Source organism: Perissodus microlepis, chromosome 3 (assembly GCF_051167445.1).
Source record: "Perissodus microlepis isolate ML-2025 ecotype Zambia chromosome 3, ASM5116744v1, whole genome shotgun sequence".
Taxonomy (NCBI): Eukaryota; Metazoa; Chordata; class Actinopteri; order Cichliformes; family Cichlidae; genus Perissodus; species Perissodus microlepis.
In genome coordinates, this window is record NC_140463.1 from 31,774,832 (window position 1) to 31,797,737 (window position 22,906).

A 22,906-nucleotide genomic window follows, 5' to 3' on the forward strand; every position below is an offset into this window, starting at 1 on the left:
TAACTCACCCACAAGCAAACAATACCTAATTATTCCGTTTGATTTACACTCCACAACATGCCGTGAGGCTCTTATTTTAAAGCTGTGGTCACGTCAAGTTTCTCCTGCTCACAAATCAGCAAAGCCTTTTATTTTTTTCATGTTCATTCATAAGGTGTCACTTAAACCAGAAGCCAAAACGGATGAAATAGCGTAAGAATGTATTAACGGCTCTTTTACTTTGCATCTGACATTTACCGAAATAAAACACAAGCACAGGTGGGCGGTGGCTTTTCTCTCAGCCGGTTGCGACACAGGGAAAAAGCTGCCAGTCCTGTTTTAACTTCATACTGGGTGGGCAGCCTCCTGCAGGCCTGTAAAGTCACCCACTTCCACATTTTGAAACGCCCAAAGCTCTGAAGCAACCAAACCTCTCCCCTCCTGAGAGTCCGCACGCTTGCTTGTTGCTTGTGAAAATCCCACCCATTATCTGCTCTAATAAAATTACGGTTGCTATATATTAAAGCAAGGGAGAGGAGAGAAGCCAGCATGTGACCTCAAACCAACAACCTTCATATCATTGATCTGCCTCCCCAACCTTTGACCTACTGGACCCAGACAGTCACCAGTTAGTTCTGCAGCCCCATCCTGATACAGCGGGCTAAAACCACCTGTCATAAAGATACCCAATTACAGTAGTGTCACACTTATCCTTGATAACAGTTGCCTAATTAATTGTCAATCATCATTTGTGCATGCCTCTGTAATGAGTGACAAAACAACAGCTAAAACATTCCTTTTAAGCTTATCTTCCCTGCGTTTCACACAGACTACACAAAAACTACAGCTGGCTTAGTCATGTGTGAAATCTGGTTTGAGCTAATAATTAATGAATGATTCAGCGGTCATCTCAGCGAGGGCTGCTGTATAATCTCAGATTAAGGCTTTCTGAGCCTATATGTTAACTCTTTGCATGCATTACAGTATAAATAAAAGCGACTGTGGTTTGCTTGAGGGCTAAAAATACATTTTGTTAGCGATTTGTCACAGTACACGGCTCTATGCGGAGTAGTGGGTGGGGAGGAAATGAGCAGAGAAAGGGGGATTTTGTTGGGCTGGCTTCAAATTTGTTCTCCTGGAAAAAAAAAAGGCAGCCTATGTGTCTATTAATAGCCGCAGCAAGACTGTGTGGCTCTTTAAGGCTGACTAACGGCTCCTTTCATACGACGCAGGGAGAAAAGCGGAGCGCTGCCAGCGTTTTCATCAGCGGCCTCTCTGGAGCTGCTGATGACGTGCTTCAGACGCCACTGACCGTTTTTACAGACGCACTTGAGGACTCACAGGTAGTCAGAAGCAATAACACTGCATTAGTCAGTGCAGTGTGAGTGGGAAAGAGGCCGCTGATTGGGCTCTACGCCGCTGACAAATGCTACAAAAACCCTGAAAAAAGCATTGGTGGTGCGCAACAACACAACTCTCATGTCATACTTATTTAGCTGTAAGTTACTAGTGGTGTAGAGAAAGTAATTATACAAAAGCAGTATGCAATGTCTTTACTTCACAGCATTTTTTTAGCTTGGTCCCTGCAGCTTTGGCCAGGAGCTGCTTATCTTAGGAGAGATTTGTATACTTTCAGGCTCTGCCTAAAGGCAACAATATTTATCTATTACAACATCTAAAGCTCATTTAAATTACATGTTTTCTTGCTAGTCAGGCCAATATCCTTTTATAGGCAAGTCTTGAAACTTGGCCAATTTGGATTAGATTTAGGCAGTCATATGAAACTATAATGTTTAATTTCAGAGGTCACTGGACACAAACGCATAGAGGTTTCAGTCAACTTATCAAGGCATGATTTGAACATGATTGTTTAACTGGTTCCTTTTTCGCTCTTGGATTGGCTCTTTGGGGACAGAAGCAGTACAACTGCCATCTTTAGCTTTGGAGATTTCTTTCTTATGAGGTTTCTTCGAGTGTCACGTCTCATAACGTGTATTTATACCATCTCTGGTCAAGCTAGCTGTTCACCTTATCGTCATTTGTTATGCTAAGCTAAGCTAACTGGCTAGAGAGATGAACACATTCTTCTTCTCAAATAGTTCATGAAAAAAGCAAAAAAAACCAAACAATTTTTCCTAAAATGTCAATCTATATCTTTGAAAATATTATAGTTGAACATGAGTTAATTCTTGAAGTGTCTTCATAAGGCTTTGGATACACACACCCACAGGCCTAGAGACCGGTTAACGACTACTGGTTATAAGAGAAACACATGTATTCTGCAATTAGTCGCTACAGTTTTCTGGCTGTCACCAAGAGAAATTGATCAGAAAGAGCATACCACCAAAAATCTTCTTGTAAATGTTTTGGCTGCTAGCAGACTGCCACCGTCGACCTGACTAGCCTGCAAAAAACTCTCCATTTGCTCACTGAGCTGTAGTGAAACTTGAAAAAGTCTTTAGTCTTTATTTACGGTTCATATCGCACTTTTCACAGTGTCAGTACTGCTTACTGAATAGTTTGTGAACATTTGGACACCAATCGGTGTATTTCATGTAAGCTACATGTGGCTGTGCCAATCTGCTAGCGACCAAAGCAGATTGGTAGACCTCCTTGCAACTAATTTCATGGAGGCAACAGCAAACAGTTGTGAAATATACACTTTTTCCTAGTGACCAGCGTTTAGTCGGGGCTCCCTGACCACCTGTAGGCCTGTTGACTGAGGCTTTAGCAATGTATATCACACAAACGCTTGCTAACTGCAAGGAGGATGCTAGATGGTTGCTGTCTGGTCTCTAGGCCTGAGTGACATCTCTTAAACTCCACTGGTGGCATGAACACCATTTTTCCAAAAAAAATCCCCTCATTAGGTTTACATAACAGTGACTCACAGCTTGTCCTGCTCATTAAAACATTTAACTCTTTGTCGTCCTTGAAGAGGCTGCTCACATCGAAATGACGTTTGTCATCATGAGACAAGGATGATCACTCAGACCAACTGTATGTGGTAACGTGCTTCCCTGTAAGGAGATAAGTGAAAACGATCTGCTAAAAGTACCACCCCACCCCACAGCATAACACAGTCACAAGATACCCTCGCTGCAGGAGTCAGGCTATTTTTTTAATTTGTAGCTGTCAGTGCAGACATTTGAAACATTTTCCATTTTCACTTCACCTCCTTCAAGCTCAAATAAAGTCAAGCAAATCTAAAAATGATGTCATACAATAACTATAACAAAGGTCAATCCAAAAAAAATGAACAAAAAGAGGAACATTTTTGGTTATGACCAGTGAATGACCAATTAAAAAACAAAACAAAAAAACAGCGGCTGCACAGAATTTCATAACTGATCTGCTGATGGATCATCAAAGGGATGTAATGCACCAAAACACAATGAGCACTCACTGAAAGCTCCTTCCTCTTCAACGAAATCCAAGCTACAATAAGGGTTTTGATCTCTTTTGACCTCATTTTAAACAAGTGATGCTGAGGTACAATTTCATATGGGAACAATGTAATTATTATAGTTATAGTGCATCCAGCATCCGTCTGGCCACTCTACCATACAGGCTTGATTGTTCGAGTGCTGCAGACATGGTTGTCCTACTGGAAGGTTCTCCTCTCTCCACAGAGCAACGCTGGCGCTCTGTCAGAGTGACCATCGGGTTCTTAATCACCTCTCTGACTCAGGCCCTTCTACCTCGATGCTCAGATTGGCTGAGTGGTGCTTCCAAACATCTTCCACTGAGGCCACGGTGCTAATTGGCCACCTTCAGTGCTGCAGAAACGTTTCTCTACCCTTCCTGTCTTGGAGATCCACAGACAATCCCTTGGACTTCATGGCTTGGTTTGTGCTCTAGCATTCACTGTCAGCTATGAGACCTTGTATAGACAGATGTTTGTCTTTTTAAATCATTTCCAAACATTAGAATTTATTACAGGTGGACTCTAATAAAGATGTAGAAATATCTGACTGATGATGAGGGGAAACAGGAAGCCCCTGAGCTGACTTTTGAGTGCCATGGCAAAGGCTGTGAATACGTATGTACATGTTATATCTTGTTTTATACTTTTAATAAATTTACAATATTATGCCAACTTTTATCACATTATGGGGTATTGTGTGTAAAATTCTGAGGTGAAAAATAAATTTAATCCACTGTTGAATAAGTCTGTAACAAGTGAATACTATACTATACTTTCCTGATGCGCTGTATGTACTTCTCCAAGGTGATTACTGTGGAAAAGTATCACCTTTTATGGCAAATACACCTTTTGAGAAAGTTAAAAACTTTCATTCTTTGTAACTGGTAAAATTGTACCATTTTTAATAAGGACATGATGCAAAGTGATGGTGTTAACTGTCACTCACTGTCATCCAGCAGTCGCAAGCACTAGAAGAACCCAAGGTCTTCTGTTTAGAATAATGAATAGAAGACGTCTTACATAACACTGACATTATTCACACCTCTGAATAAAAAGAGAATTGATGGCATTTTTATGCCAACTTCAGAAGGTCAATATGGAAAAAGCTTTACAGTCAAGTCCTGTTTGCGTCATTACGCAACCGTTTTAAGAGGAAGGGAAACATTAAAAATGGTTTCTAATGGGACATTAAATATGTTGTAAGTTGTTTAAAGATGTCATGAACTCAGACAGTATCCTGTTCAGGATGTAACAACACCTTTCAGTGATAGTAGCCAGGACAGGCTACAGCTACAAATCTAGAAGCAGGTGGGTTTTGACAGAAACTATTCTTGGCTTTGAGGTAAGCGACTGAAGCAATGAGGGTGCAGGATACAGGAGGGTTATTGACATATGACATGGTAGTACTTTCCTAGGGTTGCCTAGGCAACTGGAACTTGCATATCCGCTAGTGTCCAACCATCAGCTTTAAAGATAAACGCAACAAATGAATCGTTCGCTGTGTAGATGTGGCTTTAAGGGCAAAAGTATGTTAAGGCAGTGTGTAATAATCCCATCTTCATTCTCACCAGATTCATCCCTGTCTTACTGATATTTTGAGAAATCAGACCGTGACTCGTGAGGTTCAATTATTTTATGGCACTGCTTCTGCATTTTGGTTTAGCTTTGGTTAAATTCTGTCACGTTTTGTTCCTCTGACTTTATATTGACCTAATTTCAGGATCAGATGATTTTTTTTTTTAAATAAAACCTTATAACTGAAGGAGGTTGTACTTTCTTTTTTCCATGACTGTATATGTATAAGGCTTTAAGCCTCAGTTGTGATAAACACGGTAACGTTCGCAAAAACGTCATCAGTCTGATGGTCTAGAATTCAAAATGGTTATCACAAAGATAGCTGGACGTGTTTTTCTATAAATGTGCTCACATTTTGCTTCCTGTTTCCGGTGACCAATGACTTCATTGCTCACTCATGTGGTTTGGATGGGTGGATCTTGAGAAAAGGGCAAAGAGTTCTTCCTGCACAAGATCAAGCCCAATCACACACACACACAGGCCTTATGAACTAAACATCATGATTGCCTGTCAATACTAGCTGTTTCCCCCATCCTCCCCCATGCATCTTCATATCTGGGGCTTCAGATCTGGAATTGATCTTTTAATCCAGCTCTAAGGAAGGAAATGAAGCTCGTTCAAAAATGTTTACTTTAACAGTTCAAACGTGGGTCTTAACCATGTGACTGGATTACGTTTCAAACAGTAAGACAAACAATAGCTTGATGAAATCAAATTGTCCCAGTACACTGGAATTCAGTTACACTCCACTCACAAATAACGGTAGCCGGTACAGGAAGCCACCTCCTCTTCCTGTTTAGTCTAAATTCTGATTGGTCCCTGAGTTTAAGAGCATTTCCATAACAAAGCAGTCAACACCATATTCATCAAGTTCTAAAAAAGAGAAAAATAAGCAACGGACGCGGCTGAAATAAAGACAAAACAAAAGAGGAACCAGAGATTAAACCTGCCTCCTTCAGCTTCCATAAACTCCATTTTTGGACGTTTTGTGTGTGTGTTTTCAAAATAAGTGCCCTCAATAATAAGCTCATGAGAAGGAAAGCAAAGCCCAGTTCAGGGAAAGTACTGTGATAAAATCTATTCAAGTGGCTCAGTGTCTTTTGTGGTGCTTATCATGAATAGGTCACTGAGAAGTGTCTAAGACTCAAGTTTTATTTTTTCCGGGATGTTACATAATTGGCTAATCTCTCTTTTTGGTATAAAGTTTCATGGTGGACCAAAATGCACAAGAAAGTCTTGAAAACACACCTCATGATATGAGGAATTCCCCCAGACAAACCCATCTTCCTGTCTGACCTAGGGGAGTTAGGCTTAATCTGCACGAATTTTTTCAGACTGAGCAGGGAAGAAAAAGGAAATGACATCATCAGCAGACTGATGTAACCCTCATGTAAAAGATTACTAGGTGAGTAAAAAGCAGACATGGTGTCATTCCTTCTGCTCCACACGGGCCCATTAAAATGCCTTATTAGGACATCTGTGTCGGAGCGGTCAGCTGGCAGATGTTGGTTTTTGTTGTCACTTGTTTTTTTTCAGTCAGCCTATCTTTCCTAACATCCCTCACACAGCCCTGAGTCATGTGATTCCTGTGAAGGTCAGGCCACTTGGCTACTTTCTCGCCATGGGACTCTCGCCTAGTGGGATGTTCGGTAGAAGATTAAACAATAGCCCTGCAGGTTCATTTTCAGGAAATGATAAATAGACAACTAGCTTTCCTGTAAATCAGAGAAAGAAAGGGATTTATTATTCTGGCGTGCCTCCATGCCAGTGTCCAGGTAAAGATGCAATTATAGCTCCGGGTTTCACATGGTAAGCTCCTGGCAAACCCTAAATCTGTGCTGTTAGTCTGGGATAAATTACAGCTTTCAGTCCCAACACAAACAACTAAGTGTTATTTATAGACCTGCGTCTCATATGTCTAGTCCAGTGATAACTCTTCTTTAAACCTCCCAGCTTCCCTTTCTGATCCCAGGTCTGTCAAGAGGTACATTTCCTGTCACCCTTTCATTCTTAATTAATAGTCAAAACCGAGGTCTACAGAGTTTACAGTCAACAGCAGCATACGTAAAAATGTATTGCTAATGCAAACATGCAAACTGGCCCTGCTGTCAAAATGTTAAGCAGTCTCTCATGTTTGCACACAAAGGTAAACCTGATAAAACTTGGAAACAACAAACTCTCTGAATTTGTTTGTTGTTGCTAATTTATGCAGCTTTTACAGTGCACTAAAAATGCCCACGAATAAAAATATAGCACGCCACAGCATTTAAACCACTTGCCTGAAATAGTGTAAGCCCCCAGCCTCTTTTTTTTTAAAGGCTTGATGCTTTTTAAGGCGTTTACACAGGACTTCTGGGTCTAACATTTAAAATTAGCATGTCGTGTTAGCATTTGTCTCAAAGCACTACTGTGTTTTAGGTGAGAGTGTAGTTCTACATATAGGCACAGTTCTCACAATGAAAGAGTTAACATACTGATATTTAGCAATAATGTTTACCGTTTCTAACTATCTTAGTTATGTTTGTTAGCATGCTAACATTTGCTAAATAGCACAAGTGCTACATCACCGAGTAGCATGTAGTAGAATAAGATGATTTTGGAGCTTGGGTTTAATAACGAAACAGCTAGATTTAATGGTTTTGAAGCATCTGCACGTCTTTATTATCAACGACTATGTGAGATATATGACTTGGTTATTGGATAAACAGGCTGCAGTAAGTTAATACATTTCAATCTGGCTTTTATAGAGCTCACTCCAATGAAACAGCTCTTCTTATGGTCTCCAATCAGCTCTGTTGATATTAGACTGGACCCCAGCGTTTGATCATTAAACTGTGCTCAATTGACTGACGTACTGGGTGTATCAGCGTCAGCTCTTGAGTGGTTCTAATCATATCTGTCTCACACTTTTTTCCTGTAGCTACTCCTAAGTTCTCTTCCACTTCCCTCGTCTACGGTGTGCCACAAGCTTCTGTTTTGGGGCCTCTACTCTCTCTGTTACATCTGCTCCTTCTTCAGCATATTTGGAGTGCTTTTAGAGACATTTTTTATCACTGCTGTGCAGATGACATTCGATTGTATATCTTTTTTAAGTCCCAAGATGTGCTTTGACTCTATTAAAAGTTATGTGGCTGATAACTATCTCCTGCTTAATAAAGAGAAAACAGAAGTCAATGTTTGTGATCCCAAATGAATTATGCCTTAATCTTGTTCTCCTTGCTATGTTTGCTAAATCTTCTTTAAGGAATTTGGGGTAAACACTATTGCTTGAGCTCTATTGTATCTTGCTCTGAAATGGAAAAACTGTTATTTGTGCCGTTATTTTGCCATTCTTCATATTGTAATTTATTGCTCACCTGTCTTAACAATGTCTGCAGGTTATTCAGTACTTGGATATTATAAAAGTCCTTTTAGAAACAAGTTTTGCCACATTGCTAGCCATCTTGGTAATGTCTTTATGTTATTTGTGCAGCTCTTTTTAATTCTTATTTAAATTTCATTGGTTAGTAGGACATGGAACAACTTGTAGAGACTGACCAGTCAAATATGATCCATACTTTGCTAGCGCTGTCCCAAAATAAGATTTTAAGAAGACTTTTCCTCCTGGCTGTTATAATGCCATGTGAGTCTTTAGAAATTTCTCTGATATTATGCTACATAAAAACTATATTTTATTGCATTGTGGTATTAACCTAGCAAATACCCTGCTATTTTCACAGACTACAAACAGTAAACATCAGCTCCATAAACATCCTGCATTTCCATTAAAGCTTGCATGAGGCATATCTTAACTACAAACACACTGACTTACATAAGCTAAGTAACATCCTGAGGAAATTACCTCTCCCTTAAAACCTACAGTATGGGTGTTAGCTTCAGGCCACAAAAAAAGAAAGAACTAAACAAAGAAAAGGGATTTGTGTGAGATTAAATAGATTTTCAACTGGCTATACAACAAATATACAGTATTTTAGCCTCCTCAGACTATACATTTGTGATGTTTCAATCCTTGTCATATGCTGAAACACCTCATTTCTTCTCTTCCTTCTTCTTAAACCATTTCCTTTAGTTTTGGTTAAATAACAGTAAAACCTGACTGTGAAGCCAGACTGTAAAACAAAGCCCCACCAGTAACTTCTTTTGAAAAACAGAGTCACTTCCTTCGGAAACCAGAGGCCTGTTTCACTTGTCCGGGAAGGTGTGACCTGAAGCAGATAAAGGATTTGTACCTCTTGATTAAATCACTCTGAGTGAAAGAGCACCTCTCGTCACTTAATTGTGTCAAACCCATAAAAGTATGTAAATAACTGTTGGACTAATTGCTTCACTTTTATTGCGCCACAGAAATTCTGTGTTATTTATATTTTTCATGAGTAAAGTTAGGCCATGTTACTGATACTAATTACCTTTTCAAATATGTGATCACTGTAGTTTTGTAATAAAAAATGTATTTAATATTTGTATTTAATTTATGGTTTTGTTTTTGTTGTTGTTATTGCATTGGGACGTTGTGACCTACATAGGTTTTAGGTTTGTATCTTTTACGTTATATTAATCTTTTATGGTTTAATTTTATACCAACCAGGACTTCTGACTCAGGCTCTTTTCGTAATTTTGCTTTCAGTAGCAAAACATAAGGGGACAATTGGTCGTACTGTTTATGTATTAGCCTATCAAAGCATATGTCTGAGCTAACAGTACATTTACACAGAATATATCAATTACCATTTCTATTTCCTTTCCTTAAACTCCTTCCTATAACAATGTAAAAGAATGGTGTGTGTGATGGTGTGCATGAAGAAATCTGAAATAATCACAGTCTTATCAGTGTCTACAAATTGCTGATCATGTCTTAATGTGCCAGTATTAATGTCTAGACATGCTTGTTGCAGTCAGTTCTCACCAAATGAGATGATATGTTTTATTGTTATTGGCTCCATGTACAGAAAGTACAAGATAATTGAAATTCAGCTTCTCTCTCACCTTAATATAAAAAGAAGACTTAAGAAAAGATAAATGATGTTTAAGGGAATATATAAAAATCAAACCTATGTACAATAGTGGCAGTAGTGCAAGTGCAGTAGCAGACATGTGCATGGACAGTAGTGGAAACGACCAACAGCAGCAGGAATGGCAGTGATGCAAATGGTTGCAGTAAAGTGCCAAAGACAGTCGGCAGCGTTAAGATTTGAATGTGTTGATTCCTTATTGAGTCTATTATGTAGAAGTATGCTTGCTATAACCCTCCACTTCACAGGCACATCATTTAGAGCAGCTATTCTAACATCAAGGAATACAAGTTGTTGTTTTTCTCCGTGCCATGACCCAGCCCATTCTCAAAACAACTCAAGAATGACAAAGTTATGTAAGGCGTCTCTGATGCAATTACAAAACATCACTGTGCCTTACTTGATCGCACTCGTCAAACGGGACACTTGTCATACCATACATGGACAAAAAAATCTACCCCTATCATGTTGTCTATTGTAGCAGATGTTTCGCAACACAACAGATTGACCCATAAATCTATAGTTACCATTCCTGTTTTCATAACTCCACGCCTCAACCAACTTCCCCTTACAGGTGAACTCGTTTATCACTGAACACAGTTTACCAATGCGTGTGCCGCTCGAGTAAGAAAGCGGGCAGAAAAAGGCACTGCTGTCACACTGACATGATGCTCACATTTGGATAAAATGGATTTCGGAGGTTTTTTGGAAGCATATGATGCGATTCCTGGTCAAGGACTTAGCAACAAGTTGCAAACGACAAATGTGATACAAAGTAACAGATACAAGATACAATATATTTCCTTAAATGTAAGTATAATGTAAATGCAGAAGCTCTAAGTTAAATGTATTAATGCCATTGACATTTTGTCTTATATAGACTTTTGAAACAACCAAATAAATAAATAAACAAATCATTTGGCAGGCTAATTAAAATTCTCTGCAACCATATTTTGAATTACTCCCCCAGTAAAAAGATGTCAGTGGTACCTTCTGTGCTCTACGCTTGTTTTCATGTTCTGAGTCTACTATTGATCGCTTTAGTGAAGTATTTTTAAGAAGACTTAGAGTCTACCACCATAACAATGGCTCTGTGGGCCTTCATATGAGTATTAGCATGTCAAACATCAGCATTAAAGGTGTCCACCGGGAGCTTCTTGTAATGGGTTTTCATGCCTGAGCAGTTCTTGTATTTGTAATTTGCAGGTGGCCCAGTGATTTTGTGCATATCCTCCGCATGAACTTGAAGGTATTAAATAAAATCTGTCCTCAGTAAATTTCATTGAAATCTATTCAGCAGCTTTATGGAATTCTTAAAGAGAGTTAGAGTATCAAAACTTGGAACACTGAGTCACTGAGCATCCTTTTTCATATCTCTGGGTCACGTCAGCACGTTATTCTGTTTCTTGTATCTGGAGGGTTTCAGCCTTGACGACAGACTAAAAGGTAGGTTACTTCAGGCCAATGTGATGCTCGGCATCTGACAAGGATCGTTTTAAGGTAAAAGTTCACAGCATTCTTTTTAGCGTTCTTTTTATAGTGCTTGCTGCGATAGAGGCTGGAAGAACCACTATCGCTTCAATGGGACTCACAGATAGCAAACTGGAATGCAGCCTTCATTGTTGAGCGCTGCAGATAGGCATCAATAAATGGCATTTGATTTAGAGCACTTGGAAAAAGGAGAACTGGCCATAACACAGCTCTACCATGAATGGATTCAGGTTTACAGTGTAATTTTACTTCCTTAAAAGTTTTCTGTTTACTGAGTTTCCAACTACAGAGATGGTCCATCTATCGTTTTTATGAGGCTGCATGACAACCAGGACAGAGGTTACAAAAAATCCTGTAAATAAGAGGGCAACTCTCATAACAATTTGTTCCCAGTGACCACAGAAACCTGTTCTTTGGAACAAAGCCTGATTTCGAGTTTCAGGTTCACTGGAACTGGAACGGCCTTCAGGTCTGGGTCACTCATTATCCATTTCTATAGTTTCTTTCCCCCCTTCTCTGCAACTTGTCTGTCTTGTCTTATTGGAAGTGCAAATTCCTGAATCCTGTCTTGGCTCAGCTGTGAAGAGTGCTGACTTTGACCATTCGAGCAGCTGTTTTGTTAGTGAAGTGTTGCAGTATCTTGGACTGCCCGTTCTCCTGAGGATGCCTTTGTTTGCCAACAATTACTTATAATTACCCCTTCAAAGACTCACTAATTGGTTTCAGTCACAAGCAGGAGTCGGGGGATTTGAAATAAGAGGCGCCAACTGGTTTTTGAAGAACTGGGTGTGCCTGTATCCACCATAGCCCCTGGTAATCATGTGGCTAATTGTAAAATCTAAAGAATAATTTGTCTTTGACTGCTGGGGATTGTCATGCTTTGTGTGGTGCCCCCTCCTCTCAACTGGAGGACCAAAGATGCAGTCTCTCCAATGCAACATGGTGCAACATGCCTTTACATGCTCAAGGACTGCAGCTGCACCCCTTCCTACGGGACGTCTTGGATGGATGCTGAGTCTGTTCTTGCCTCCCGGTGTAACATACGTAGGTGGGTGGGTGCATGTCTGAGATGATCCATTATGTCACCAGAGCCCTAAGAATAGTTTCTGTGTGTCCCGCTAAGGTACTGAGGCAAGTGTGACGTCCAGAACTTAGCTGTTGTTGGGCCAAACCCAGCAGAAACAGAGGCCCTACTGTTTCACAGCGTCAGGCACACCCAGCCGCACACACACGCACACATGTACGGACACATGGAACCATTTAAAGTTTTCCTCTGCCACTGTTCGAAATGCCCCCAGAATAAACACCCAGAGCAGATCTGAACCAGCGAGGCCAACGATCCTCATTAGAGAGAGGCTGTGACGCAATGCGATGGTAACGAAAGTTAGTGGGTTTCAGATGTTTGCTCAGTGTGGTATTGCACATGTGGTTAAATAAAGAAATGTGAAACTGCTGGAGGAGCACGGTGACATGAAATATCACAACTTTTTTAGTTTCACCTACTTTTGGAGTGAGGAAATGACAAGAAATATAGCAAGTCTTAATCTTCTTCTTCTCCTTGGATCATCTAGCTCCATATCAACCTCTGTCACACCAGCCGTCTGCGTGTCCTCATTCACTTCCTCTAGATTCCAGCAAATGAAAAAAAGCAAGACTGACAAAAATAAAATAAAAATTAAAAACTTGCTAGAACAAGCTGTGTGAAATACCTATTTCAAACTGAATATCTATGGATGTTTGACCTTTACTTGGACAAAATGAGCTCTCTAAAAGTGAGAACCTGGACCAAAAAAGGGAAATTTAGATCATCATATCATTAATTTCCACATTTCGTGACTAAATGTGCAGGATTATATTTGCATGATAACTAACTGGGTCAGTGGATCAGGTTGCCTGGTTAAATAATGCTGGTTTTGAGTACTCTGTGAACTGTAGAGCTTTTTTTTTTTTTTTTTTTTTTTTATTGTTGTCACGCATATTCTAAATACTGTGAAAATATTATTATTTCTGGGGAAGTGTGTGTAAAAATGACAATACTTCCCGTTGTGAGAAAAATATAAAAGAAAATCCAGGGTACTTGACCGCCCTGATACTACAGTGAAAATGTAAATAAGTCATAAATTAAGACAACAGTTCCAGTAAGTGAAAGCGGGTCTATTGTTGCCCGCCCGTCTTGCCTGTAAATCCCTCTCTCTTATAAATCATCGCTACTGCCCTGTGGCCCCCACCACAGCACCCCCGCTCTAATGCTCGGACGCAAACGCTCGTTCGCGTGTGACGTGCTCGCGCCTGCGCTGTTTAAAAACGGCCGTCCCACGGGCACTCGCCTCATCCAACGTTTCAGAGAGCAGAGAAGAGAGGTGCGAGTCAGTCAGCCAGCCAGCCAGTTCTCTAACCGCACAGAGTTCACACAGAGAGAAGCTTCGGAGTTGCTTTGCGGTTACAGACAGCCGCACAGTTGTGTGCAGGATTGCGGAGTTCCACCTGCCCGAGATCACGGGACGCTACGGTTCACCTGAGCGGCACCAAAACGTCGTTTGCATGAAACTGAAGCCAGGTAAGTTTCACGTCCTAACAAGTAATTTAGTTGTCGTGTAGCGCTCTAAACGATGTATAGAAAACAACAACAGTTTGATAGATGTTGAAACTCTGCTGGGAATATCTGCTGAGCAAATATGGGTTTTCTCAGCAAGTTTTAAGCCCAAGTTTGGAGACACGTCGGGTCTAGCCGAACCCCGCAGCAAAATCAGCGCTTTTAGAGTTATCTCGTTTTTTCTAATAATATTCACTTCGCAGGCTAACTTTGAGTTATTTTCAATCATCTTTTAGATTTTGGTTGTTAATTCGGCTTGGATGTATTGAGCGAAGAACTGAAGCAACTGCTTTCTGACAGTCTTTTCTTCGTATTTTCTACAAACGCAAGCATCACAAAGCCTACGTGCCCCTTATTTTGAATGGAGGGTTATTCCGGGCATCTATGAACGTGTTCTGCGTGAAATAAACAGGCTCACATGCTCTGGGTAAATGTAAACAAAATGTTCTGTCCACTTCCAGAGACTGTAGATATTTGCATGAGCTAGTTTTATATTTGCGTGCACGAGAAAACGACAGTGTATTCTGTGGCACATGAAGTGTTACCTGGATGGAAATTTGGGATTACATTTCTCTGATTGTGCGTCAGAGACTTCGGTTAAATGCAAAACTGCTTGTCCTGCCTGTGAGTGTCTCGTGTGTGTGTGTGTGTGTGTGTGTGTGTGTGTGTGTGGACCCACACAATTAACTGTACCTGTCCATGTGTGCGCTGGTCATATGTAACTGTACCAAAACCTGCAGGTTTGGGCTCTACCTTGGCTGTGCTGTAGGCTGAACCTGCAGCTCTTTCATGAGATGACACACTTTTCATAAGCATGTCATTGTGTTGCGGGAAAAATGCTTAGGTGGGGGGGATGCAAAGCTGTTTCCTGCGCAGGGGTTTGAGCAACAATGGCCACCACCTTAGAACAGTCGGCGGTTCTCTGTGCGAGTCACTTCTGAGGAGGGAGCTAGGATATTGAAAGAATGGCCAAGAAAAGGGAGAGGAAAAAATATAAGGAGCAACACAATGGAGAGCAGGCAGCTCTGTCGGTATGTAGGATAGAAGAGACAATGGGTGGCCAGATGTGGTTGCATAAGACTTTTTTATTTTTTATTTCTCTGCAAGATCACAAAAGCCTTTAAGTCCTCCAGAAGTGGTGAAATTAAGTTTGCAATGCAGAGTTCGTTTTGAACATGGCCCTAGTGTTTGCCTATGTCACTTTAGCTTTTTTACAGTAATCTTCCATTTGTTATGGCACGTTTCCCGTTCCATCATTGTGTTTGTTTCTTAAGAGTACAGTGACAGCAAAGCCCAAGGCAAACCTGTCTGTAAATATTTAATGGGTGCTGTCTGTCTGTAGGGACTGAATACTTCACTGACTGTGCAACTTCTGTAAACCTGTTTGGTGACTTTGTCTCTTTCCTGTTTGCGAGTTGTGATGACTTGTCTTTTTTTGCATCATAAGTGTAACCTTGTTTTTGTTACTTAATTTATTAGAAAGTACATAGCCTCTCATTTTGCCTGATTTATCAACTGCTCGGCTTATCGGTCGTCTCTGGATCTGCTAACGTCACCGTCTTCATCTGCCTCATTTCAGATAAAAGCAGTGGATGCAGCCACGCTCCATTTAAAGGAGGGTGGAAGATTGGGAGACGCGCTGACGAGAACCCGGTTACGACTAAAAGTTCCAAGCCCAGCCTGAAACGCATCATGTCCCTCAGCACCTTCCACCTCATGCAGACCCTGAAGAACTCGCCCGCCGAGCTGCGGCGCAGATTCCGCCGCGACCGGACGGAGTCCTTGTCCCACGGCGACCCTCTGTTCAAAGTGCACTACCTGGGGACGGAGAAGATCTTTTCTCTGGACCGGGAGCAAGCAGAGGAGGCCATTTCTCACTTGCTGGAGGGTATCGCGAACGGGAAGAAGCTCAGGAAGGACCACGCCCTTGTCGTGCGGCCCAGATACGTCGAGGTCAAAGAGCTGAGCACGGGTCGGCAGCTCACGAAGACCTACCTGCAGGACATTGCGTACTGCGCCGCCGACACCAACCGGCCCAACGTCTTCTTGTACATCTGCAAGCACCGGGGGCAGCAGCTGCAGTGTCGGGTGTTCTGGTGCAGCCGTGCGGAGCGAGCGCGGGACATGACCGCCTGTCTGGGACTCTCCTTCCAGCGGGCGATGAGCGACTGGCAGCAGACCGGCGTGGCCACGATGCCGTCGGGAGAGGTGAAAGGAAAACTTGCAGAGGACTCGTCCAATTCTCAAGTCAAAGCAAAGAGCTCCACGCTGCCAGCCGGTCTGGGAAAAGGTGAGAATTCAGCACTGCCACATAAAAGTTGAACCAGGAAGACTTTAAACTCAAGCTAGCCTTATTTGGTGCCAACTTACCCAAACAATCACACAATGTGCTTCTCTCAGATAATGACAACTTAGGCCTGTCTAGAGGCTGGCTTTCACTGTTAATAATTCAGCTGCAGTAGCCAAGCCAACATCCCTGACTCTCTCCTTTTCCTTTTCCTTCACAGTTCGCTGGAAGAAGAGAGGCTCTGTATCCCGCAGCCCCATGAGAACAATCACCAGGAGAGGATCGTCCTCCGACAGCTTGAACTGAAACCTGTTCTGTTTTGAATTTTTTTGTTTCAAGTCTGTCAGATGTGGGACCACTTTATTGACAACCTCGTTGAAGGGAAGAGACTGATTGAAAAATACAATGAAGACCACAGTGGATGTTAATGAGACACGAGAAAGGTCCATATTTGGATATAAGGACTGGTCATGGGTGGATGCTGCCGTAATCAGTGAGGACTTGGAGATAGAAGATTTTTTCTTTTTGACTCTGCAGAGTTGCCTTTGGACTTTTGCAAGAGTCCAACAGGGCACAAGATACTGAACTGCGACTGGCGGCAAGGCTGTGTGAGGACTAGACTTGGGACATACCCAAACTGTCTGTCATGGGTTTTTAATTTTGTTTTTGGGCTTGTTTGAAGTTCTCTGTTTGATGCTGAAGCCACCAAAGACTTTGATCTGCTGGAAAGAGACAGTTAAACCAACCAAGTACCTGCTCCTGGCTAAACAGTCCACCGGCAAAACTGGAAAAGCACCACGAGAACCTGGAAGTCTTTTTTTTCTTTTTCAAGATTTATTTATTTTTAAGTGACACATGTGACAAAGTCATGAAGTAGTGTTATTTTCTTTTTCAGCCTGTTCCTGTTCCATTAATGAGCGTCTGGGTTTTTTTTTGGGGGGGGGGGGGTTCCTACTTTTGTAGTTGGATGAACAAATTTAAGATGACAAAGACAATGCGGGCATGTCATACCAAAGTAAAGTTTTGTTTGTTTGTTTTTTCCTTTCCCCACCAAGTCTGTGATATGCATAATTAGTCTGAGCACATTCTAGTCCTTTTTAAGATGATCTCACTCAGGAAATTGAAGTTTTATTGATATGAGGTCAGTTTTCAGTGTAATGCATGCCGGAGGGAAAATGGACATTATCAGAATAGAGGTGTTAATAATAATAATAATTTAAAAAAAAGTCTCTGCTTAACCTGCAAAACAAAAAAAGGTCCTAATTGTCTTTAGCAATAAATAATTTGCATTTATGTGAGGGGCGGGGAAGCCTCAGCAGTGACTTGCTGGTTTGTTTGTGTCCCACACTGGGAACACTGTGTTCCTGTGTGAAGCCTGCGTGAGGAATGCCGGGCCATGCACCTGCATTCCAAATGGGGGGGGGGGGGGGGGAACTTGAGATGAAGGGTGGCGGCGCCTTTCTTTCCTAGAAAAAAACCCAAATTCTTCTTGTCCATCCGTGACTTTGCATATTGAGCAGCCTTGTCGGTAAACAGCACGGCGTGCTTTTTTTAAATTGCTCCTTCACATCAATAAAAGCCATAAAAGGTGCCGGAGTCCATCTAGAGTGACCGTTCTGGTCACACACGTGTGCCGTGTTGCATAACTTGTGCCATGATGGTAATTTTTTTTTATCTCTAGGTTTACAAACATGAGAGACAGGAGGATTGTTGATGAAGCCAGAGGTTACTGTTAACTCCATTTTCTGTTTTCTGACCAAAACTAAGCTAAAAATGTCTTTTCTTTTTAAACAGGGAAGGTGGTTTTTTTGTTTGTTTTTTGTTTTTTCCTGACTGATGTGCAACCAGGTTGTTATCGGTTAATTTTAACATGATGTACCTGACTTTTTAATTACAAACGGCACAAGCCTCATCTCAGAAAAGGCGTCGATGTGCCCGCTTTTGAGATGTATTTAACAAGTGTTCTGTTTTTATGTTGTCGTACGTATTTAAATATGTATTTTATGGAATATTAAAAGTTTTTTATAAAGCATTTGTTTGCCTGTGCATTTTGTACTCGTACTACTCTGACCCTTGATTAATCATTCTGTTTCCAGGCTTCCAGTTTTAAAATGCTATATTTGGTCTGAAGAAAACCGATTTAAGTATGTGGGAGTGGGTGTAGAGGAAGAGATTGACGGTTTTAGGGGTTACGGGGCAGCACGTTCAGAGGTCCTGGGATTTATTTAGAATTTTAGTCATGTGACTCATTTCCCAGGGTTATTTCTCTAGTTCTTTCACATTGGTTGCAGGTGTCAGACTTTAACAAAGGTGATTCATCTCCATCTGCATGGGTTACTGCAGCGTGTGAGAATTTCATGCCTCACTTTGGGGGGAAAAGTGAAGAAGTCCATATATTTTGGACTTAATTTTCCTAATGATACGGAGCTCCCCGATAGCGTGCTTCTGCTTCCTTCCTATTTTGTACCATGGCATGATTTACAGTTCAAAATAATCCTTATTTCTCTCATACTAGGCTTCGTGCAGCCCCTCAGCTCATCCTCTGCACCAACAAGATACTTTAGCCCCTCCCCCTTTAAGCCATCTTTCTCTTGATTGGCTGCCCCTTGCAAACAGAAGGACCAAGCACATAGAGCACTCTGATTTCTGAGCTTTTGGCTCACAAGGATTACTAGTTTTTGTTGTTGTTGTTTTTTTGGTTCCTACATTAATAAAAGGCCAGCTTGATGTAGCTCACAGTGTATGCAAACAATCAGAATCACTCTTCTGCAGAAGAGCCGTGCACCACGGCGCTGCCGGAGCTCTCTCTAAGTCGCTGCAACTCAAGCAGGGAGTGTACATGAAGACGCCTGAGAGGCTTCACCTCTTCCACCACTGAAAGGAAGAAAAAACAAAACATCATCACGGACACTCAGCAATGCTCTTAAATGATTATGTATCCAAGCTAAGTATGTTAGCAGAAAGGCTTCAGGTTTCATGTCTTTAAAATATAGCTAAACAGCACCACCTGCTGGTATAGTAAACCAAGAGTGATAAAGGTTCGCACCTTTATCATAATGCAACTCGTCCCGGTTGCCGTAAACCACATACATCTCCAGGAAGTTAAGGAGAGCTCCCGTGACAAGAAAGCGTTCGGCGAGAGGAAGACTTTTGATGTAACGCATGTCCAGGGCAAACGGGTTGGACGGAGAGGGAACGGTGCAGAGACACACCAGCTCACTGACAACGTCCCACACACGAATTGCTGACGAAGGACAAAAGAAAGAAAAGTTTGATGTTTTTATTGTGAGATGTCATGCACTGCACATAAACATATATGCATTAACCAAAGCACTAGGAGCCTTTTTCCACGGCCCTAATCCACCGTAAATACTGATCTCCGCGAGGCTCAAGCTGCAGCACAGACACATCTGCATCTGATTTAGCTCATGGAAAATGGTGTAATTATTGAATCAGTGCACTGAAACAATAACTTTCTCCTGTTAGGATTCCACACATTGTTTCCATACCTCGCGTCTGCCAGTCTGCAATGGACTTGAGTTTCATGGGCGTGTCTCTGACCATCGAATCTGTGCCACCGATGTTGACTAGGCGCTCGTGATTGGAGCGTATCCACGCGTAGGGGCGTCCGTATTTGATGTAGCCGGCCAATAGAAACAGAGTGCAGTTCACCTCCTGTTAGAGGGGGACAAAGTGTGGGCTGCAAGGCTGAGTGAGCAATTTAAATAACAGAAGAACGCTTATACTGGCTTCTGCACTTCGCCTCCTTGCAGGTACTTACTGGTACTGCTATCTCCCTTTCACTGGGAGATGCTGGGAGAAGATGCTCCTCGATGCAGGCCTCCCTGTGACTGCAGAAAGAGCTCCAATGATTTATCAGTTTCATGCAAACTTGGAGAGCCAGTAGGAAGTTTCTACTCATACTTCCACATCTAAATCCTCTTACATGTATCATTTTTTTACCCAGTTAGGAGGAGATTACTTTCCACGATGCACAATAAAAAATACTGCAATTCTTAAAATGCCTCAAACAACCCAAGCTGCCCTCTGAACCCAAGCACATACGTGTTACTATCCACACCCACACACAAACTTGCAGTCAATCACCTGGCAGTCTGTGGCTGTGTCTTAGTATGTGACCGGGAGCCTCGTGGGCCCGGAGGCTCCCCGGGCAGGGGGGAGCTGCTACGGCTGGTCAGACTGGGAGAGCTGCTGCTGGGAGAGACATCACTGCTGTTACAGCTGCTGGTGGAGGAGTAGGAGGAGGCTCTGGACACCATAAAGCCTGGGGAACGCCAACCCTGCGAACAAAAATAAAGGGAAGGGGAGAGAAAGCTGCTGTAGAAGTCATAGATGTGCCCTAGATAAGACAGTGAGACTGGGGAGGTGTGTGAATGTTTCACTTGGACTGTACTGCCAAAAGTATTCACTCACCCATCCAAACCATTGAATTTTGTAAAAAATCGAGCACCTAGGCATGCAGATTGCTTCTACAAACATCTGTGAAAGAATGGCTCACTCTCAGATCAGTGAATTCCAGCTTGGTACTGTGATAGGATGTCACCTGTGCAACCAGGCCAGTTGTGATATTTCCACACTACTAAATATTCCACAGTCAAGTGTTAGAGGTATTATAACAAAGTGGAAGTGGAAGAGCGGGTTCAACGAATGACCTCCGCACATAGTCACCAACTTTCTGCAGAGTTAAGACGTGTTCTGTGGAGTGGCGATTCACGCTTCTCCGTCTGGCAATCTGATGGAAGAGTCTGGGGTTGGTGATTGCCAGGAGATGGTACTCGATGGTGTCTGACTGCACTGTGCCAAATTTAAAGTTTGGTGGAGGGGACAATTTCATGCTTCCAACTTTGTGGGAACAGTTTGAGGATGGCCCCTTCCTGTCCCAACATGACTGCACACCAGTGCATGAAGCAAGGTCCATAAAGACATGGATGAGAGAGTTTGGTGTGGAAGAACTTGACTGGCCTGCACAGAATCCTGACCTTAACCCGACTGAATACCGTTGGGGTTAATCAGAGCGGAGACTGTGAGCCAGGCAGTGTCTGACCTCATAAATGTTCATCAGGAAGAACGGTCAAAAATTCCCATAAACACTCCTGAACCTTGTGGAAAGCCTTCCCAGAAGAGTTGAAGGTGTTATAGCTGCAAAGGGTGGATTGACATCATTTTAAATGCTAGTGCTTAAGAATGGGATGACACTCAAGCTCATATGTGTCTGAAGACTGATGAGCAAATACTTTTTGGCATATAGTGTGTGTAATCACCCAGTTTCTCTACAGAAACTCACCAGATCCTCATTAACAACTGTCAGCAGCAACTCCTCTTTCCCCCTGAGCCATGGCTGGAAGTATTTAAAACCCTGCAATGGAAACAATGTGATTTTGTGATTTTGCGAGAGATGAGCAGAGCGTGCACGCGCATGCTGGTGTGGCCAAACCTGCAGGGATCCGAGCAAAGCAAGGTCACCGAGGAAGTGCTGCAGTTTCCTCTTCTGCTCCCTCTCTCGTTTCTGTTCACACATGCACACAGACAGCACAGCGATCTGAACATAACGATAAAAATGACGGCACCACTCCAGCGGGCATCAGCACCCTCTCCCTGCCTGGTATCATAGCAACACTTGCAACGCCTCCTCCTCATCCTGCAGGAGCACCCTGCACCCCCATCAATAACAGTGACAATAAACCCTCCGTTTGTGAAATGAGTCAAAGCACGGACACATGCTGAGAACAAAGAGTGGCATGCTGATATAAAAATGAATCGGGCTGCTCTAAAATCGCACCGATTCACAAACCCCTCACAGCTCATCATGAGGTAAACGATACTCACACCGGAGCTGCTCATCTTAGGCCAAACTGCGGACGTCGTCGTCTCCCTCACAGGCGCGCACGCTGTGTTTCTATAAGCTGCTGCATGTCAGCATTGAGCCGTGTATTCTGCTGCTTAACGCCACTTCGTTTCTGGATGAACGCTTACAGATTTGCACAAAGAGCCTCGGCTTTCAGCGGGTGTTGCCTTTCTTGGTCTGTCAGTAGCATCAAGTTGGGGGGAAATGGGGGAACTGAAGCCCCTAGCGGCCGTATCAGCGTACTGCAAGTACGCTATAACTTTATAGAACTGATGCTTGAAACACAAAAATAAATAAATATGAAGAAAATGTTTTTAACTTAACTTAGTGGTCAGTTCATTAGGTACACCCTTTTGACTGCTTGTTAATATATAAGTATCTAATTAGCCAATCACATGGCAGCGACAGAATGGGTTTAGACATGCAGTTATGGTCATGGTGAGCTGCTGAAGTTCAAACTGAGAATCTAAAGGGGATTTAAGTGACTCTAAACATGCCACGGTTGTTGGTCAGAGCTGCTGATCTGGAGAGGTCTGAAAAGCACTGGACATTTTCTCTGAAAGGAAATATTTTGATGCCAGAAGTCAGAGGAAAACGCACAACAGCACTACACATGGGCTGTAGGACTTAATGTGTGTGCCTATAATGAATGAATGAATTAGAGTATATGATGGGCCTG

The 22,906-nt window shown here is 42.3% G+C and overlaps 2 protein-coding genes across 3 annotated transcripts; one reads left to right on the forward strand and one right to left on the reverse strand.

Moving 5' to 3' along the window:
• The first annotated feature begins 13,793 nt into the window (after positions 1-13,793).
• LOC146391226 (uncharacterized) lies at positions 13,794-18,393 on the forward strand. Its single transcript, XM_084924084.1, has 3 exons — positions 13,794-14,038; positions 15,654-16,364; positions 16,582-18,393. The coding sequence occupies exons 1-3, from the start codon at positions 14,023-14,025 to the stop codon at positions 16,665-16,667; spliced, it is 813 nt and encodes a 270-aa protein (XP_084780210.1). The 5' UTR covers positions 13,794-14,022; the 3' UTR covers positions 16,668-18,393.
• On the reverse strand, positions 17,301-22,453 carry LOC146391227 (uncharacterized). 2 transcript variants are annotated; one of them, XM_084924082.1, is made up of 8 exons: positions 22,209-22,453; positions 21,817-21,888; positions 21,667-21,738; positions 20,469-20,662; positions 20,143-20,212; positions 19,871-20,036; positions 19,408-19,605; positions 17,301-19,235 (listed from the first exon to the last, which is right to left on the reverse strand). In XM_084924082.1, the coding sequence occupies exons 1-8, from the start codon at positions 22,221-22,223 to the stop codon at positions 19,120-19,122; spliced, it is 903 nt and encodes a 300-aa protein (XP_084780208.1). In that variant the 5' UTR covers positions 22,224-22,453; the 3' UTR covers positions 17,301-19,119. The 2 variants fall into 2 exon arrangements, with proteins under 2 accessions (XP_084780208.1, XP_084780209.1); XM_084924083.1 differs by lacking the exon at positions 21,817-21,888.
• Positions 22,454-22,906: the final 453 nt, after the last annotated feature.

What these genes read in the sequence shown, in the direction of transcription:
- LOC146391226 (XM_084924084.1), top strand. An exon ending in GCCAGCCGGTCTGGGAAAAG is followed by an intron (nt 16,365 to 16,581) that starts GTGAGAATTCAG and finishes TTTCCTTCACAG; the next exon opens with TTCGCTGGAAGAAGAGAGGC.
- LOC146391227 (XM_084924082.1), bottom strand. An exon ending in CTTTGCTCGGATCCCTGCAG is followed by an intron (nt 21,739 to 21,816) that starts GTTTGGCCACAC and finishes TTTCCATTGCAG; the next exon opens with GGTTTTAAATACTTCCAGCC. An exon ending in CGAGTTGCATTATGATAAAG is followed by an intron (nt 19,236 to 19,407) that starts GTGCGAACCTTT and finishes TCTTCCTTTCAG; the next exon opens with TGGTGGAAGAGGTGAAGCCT.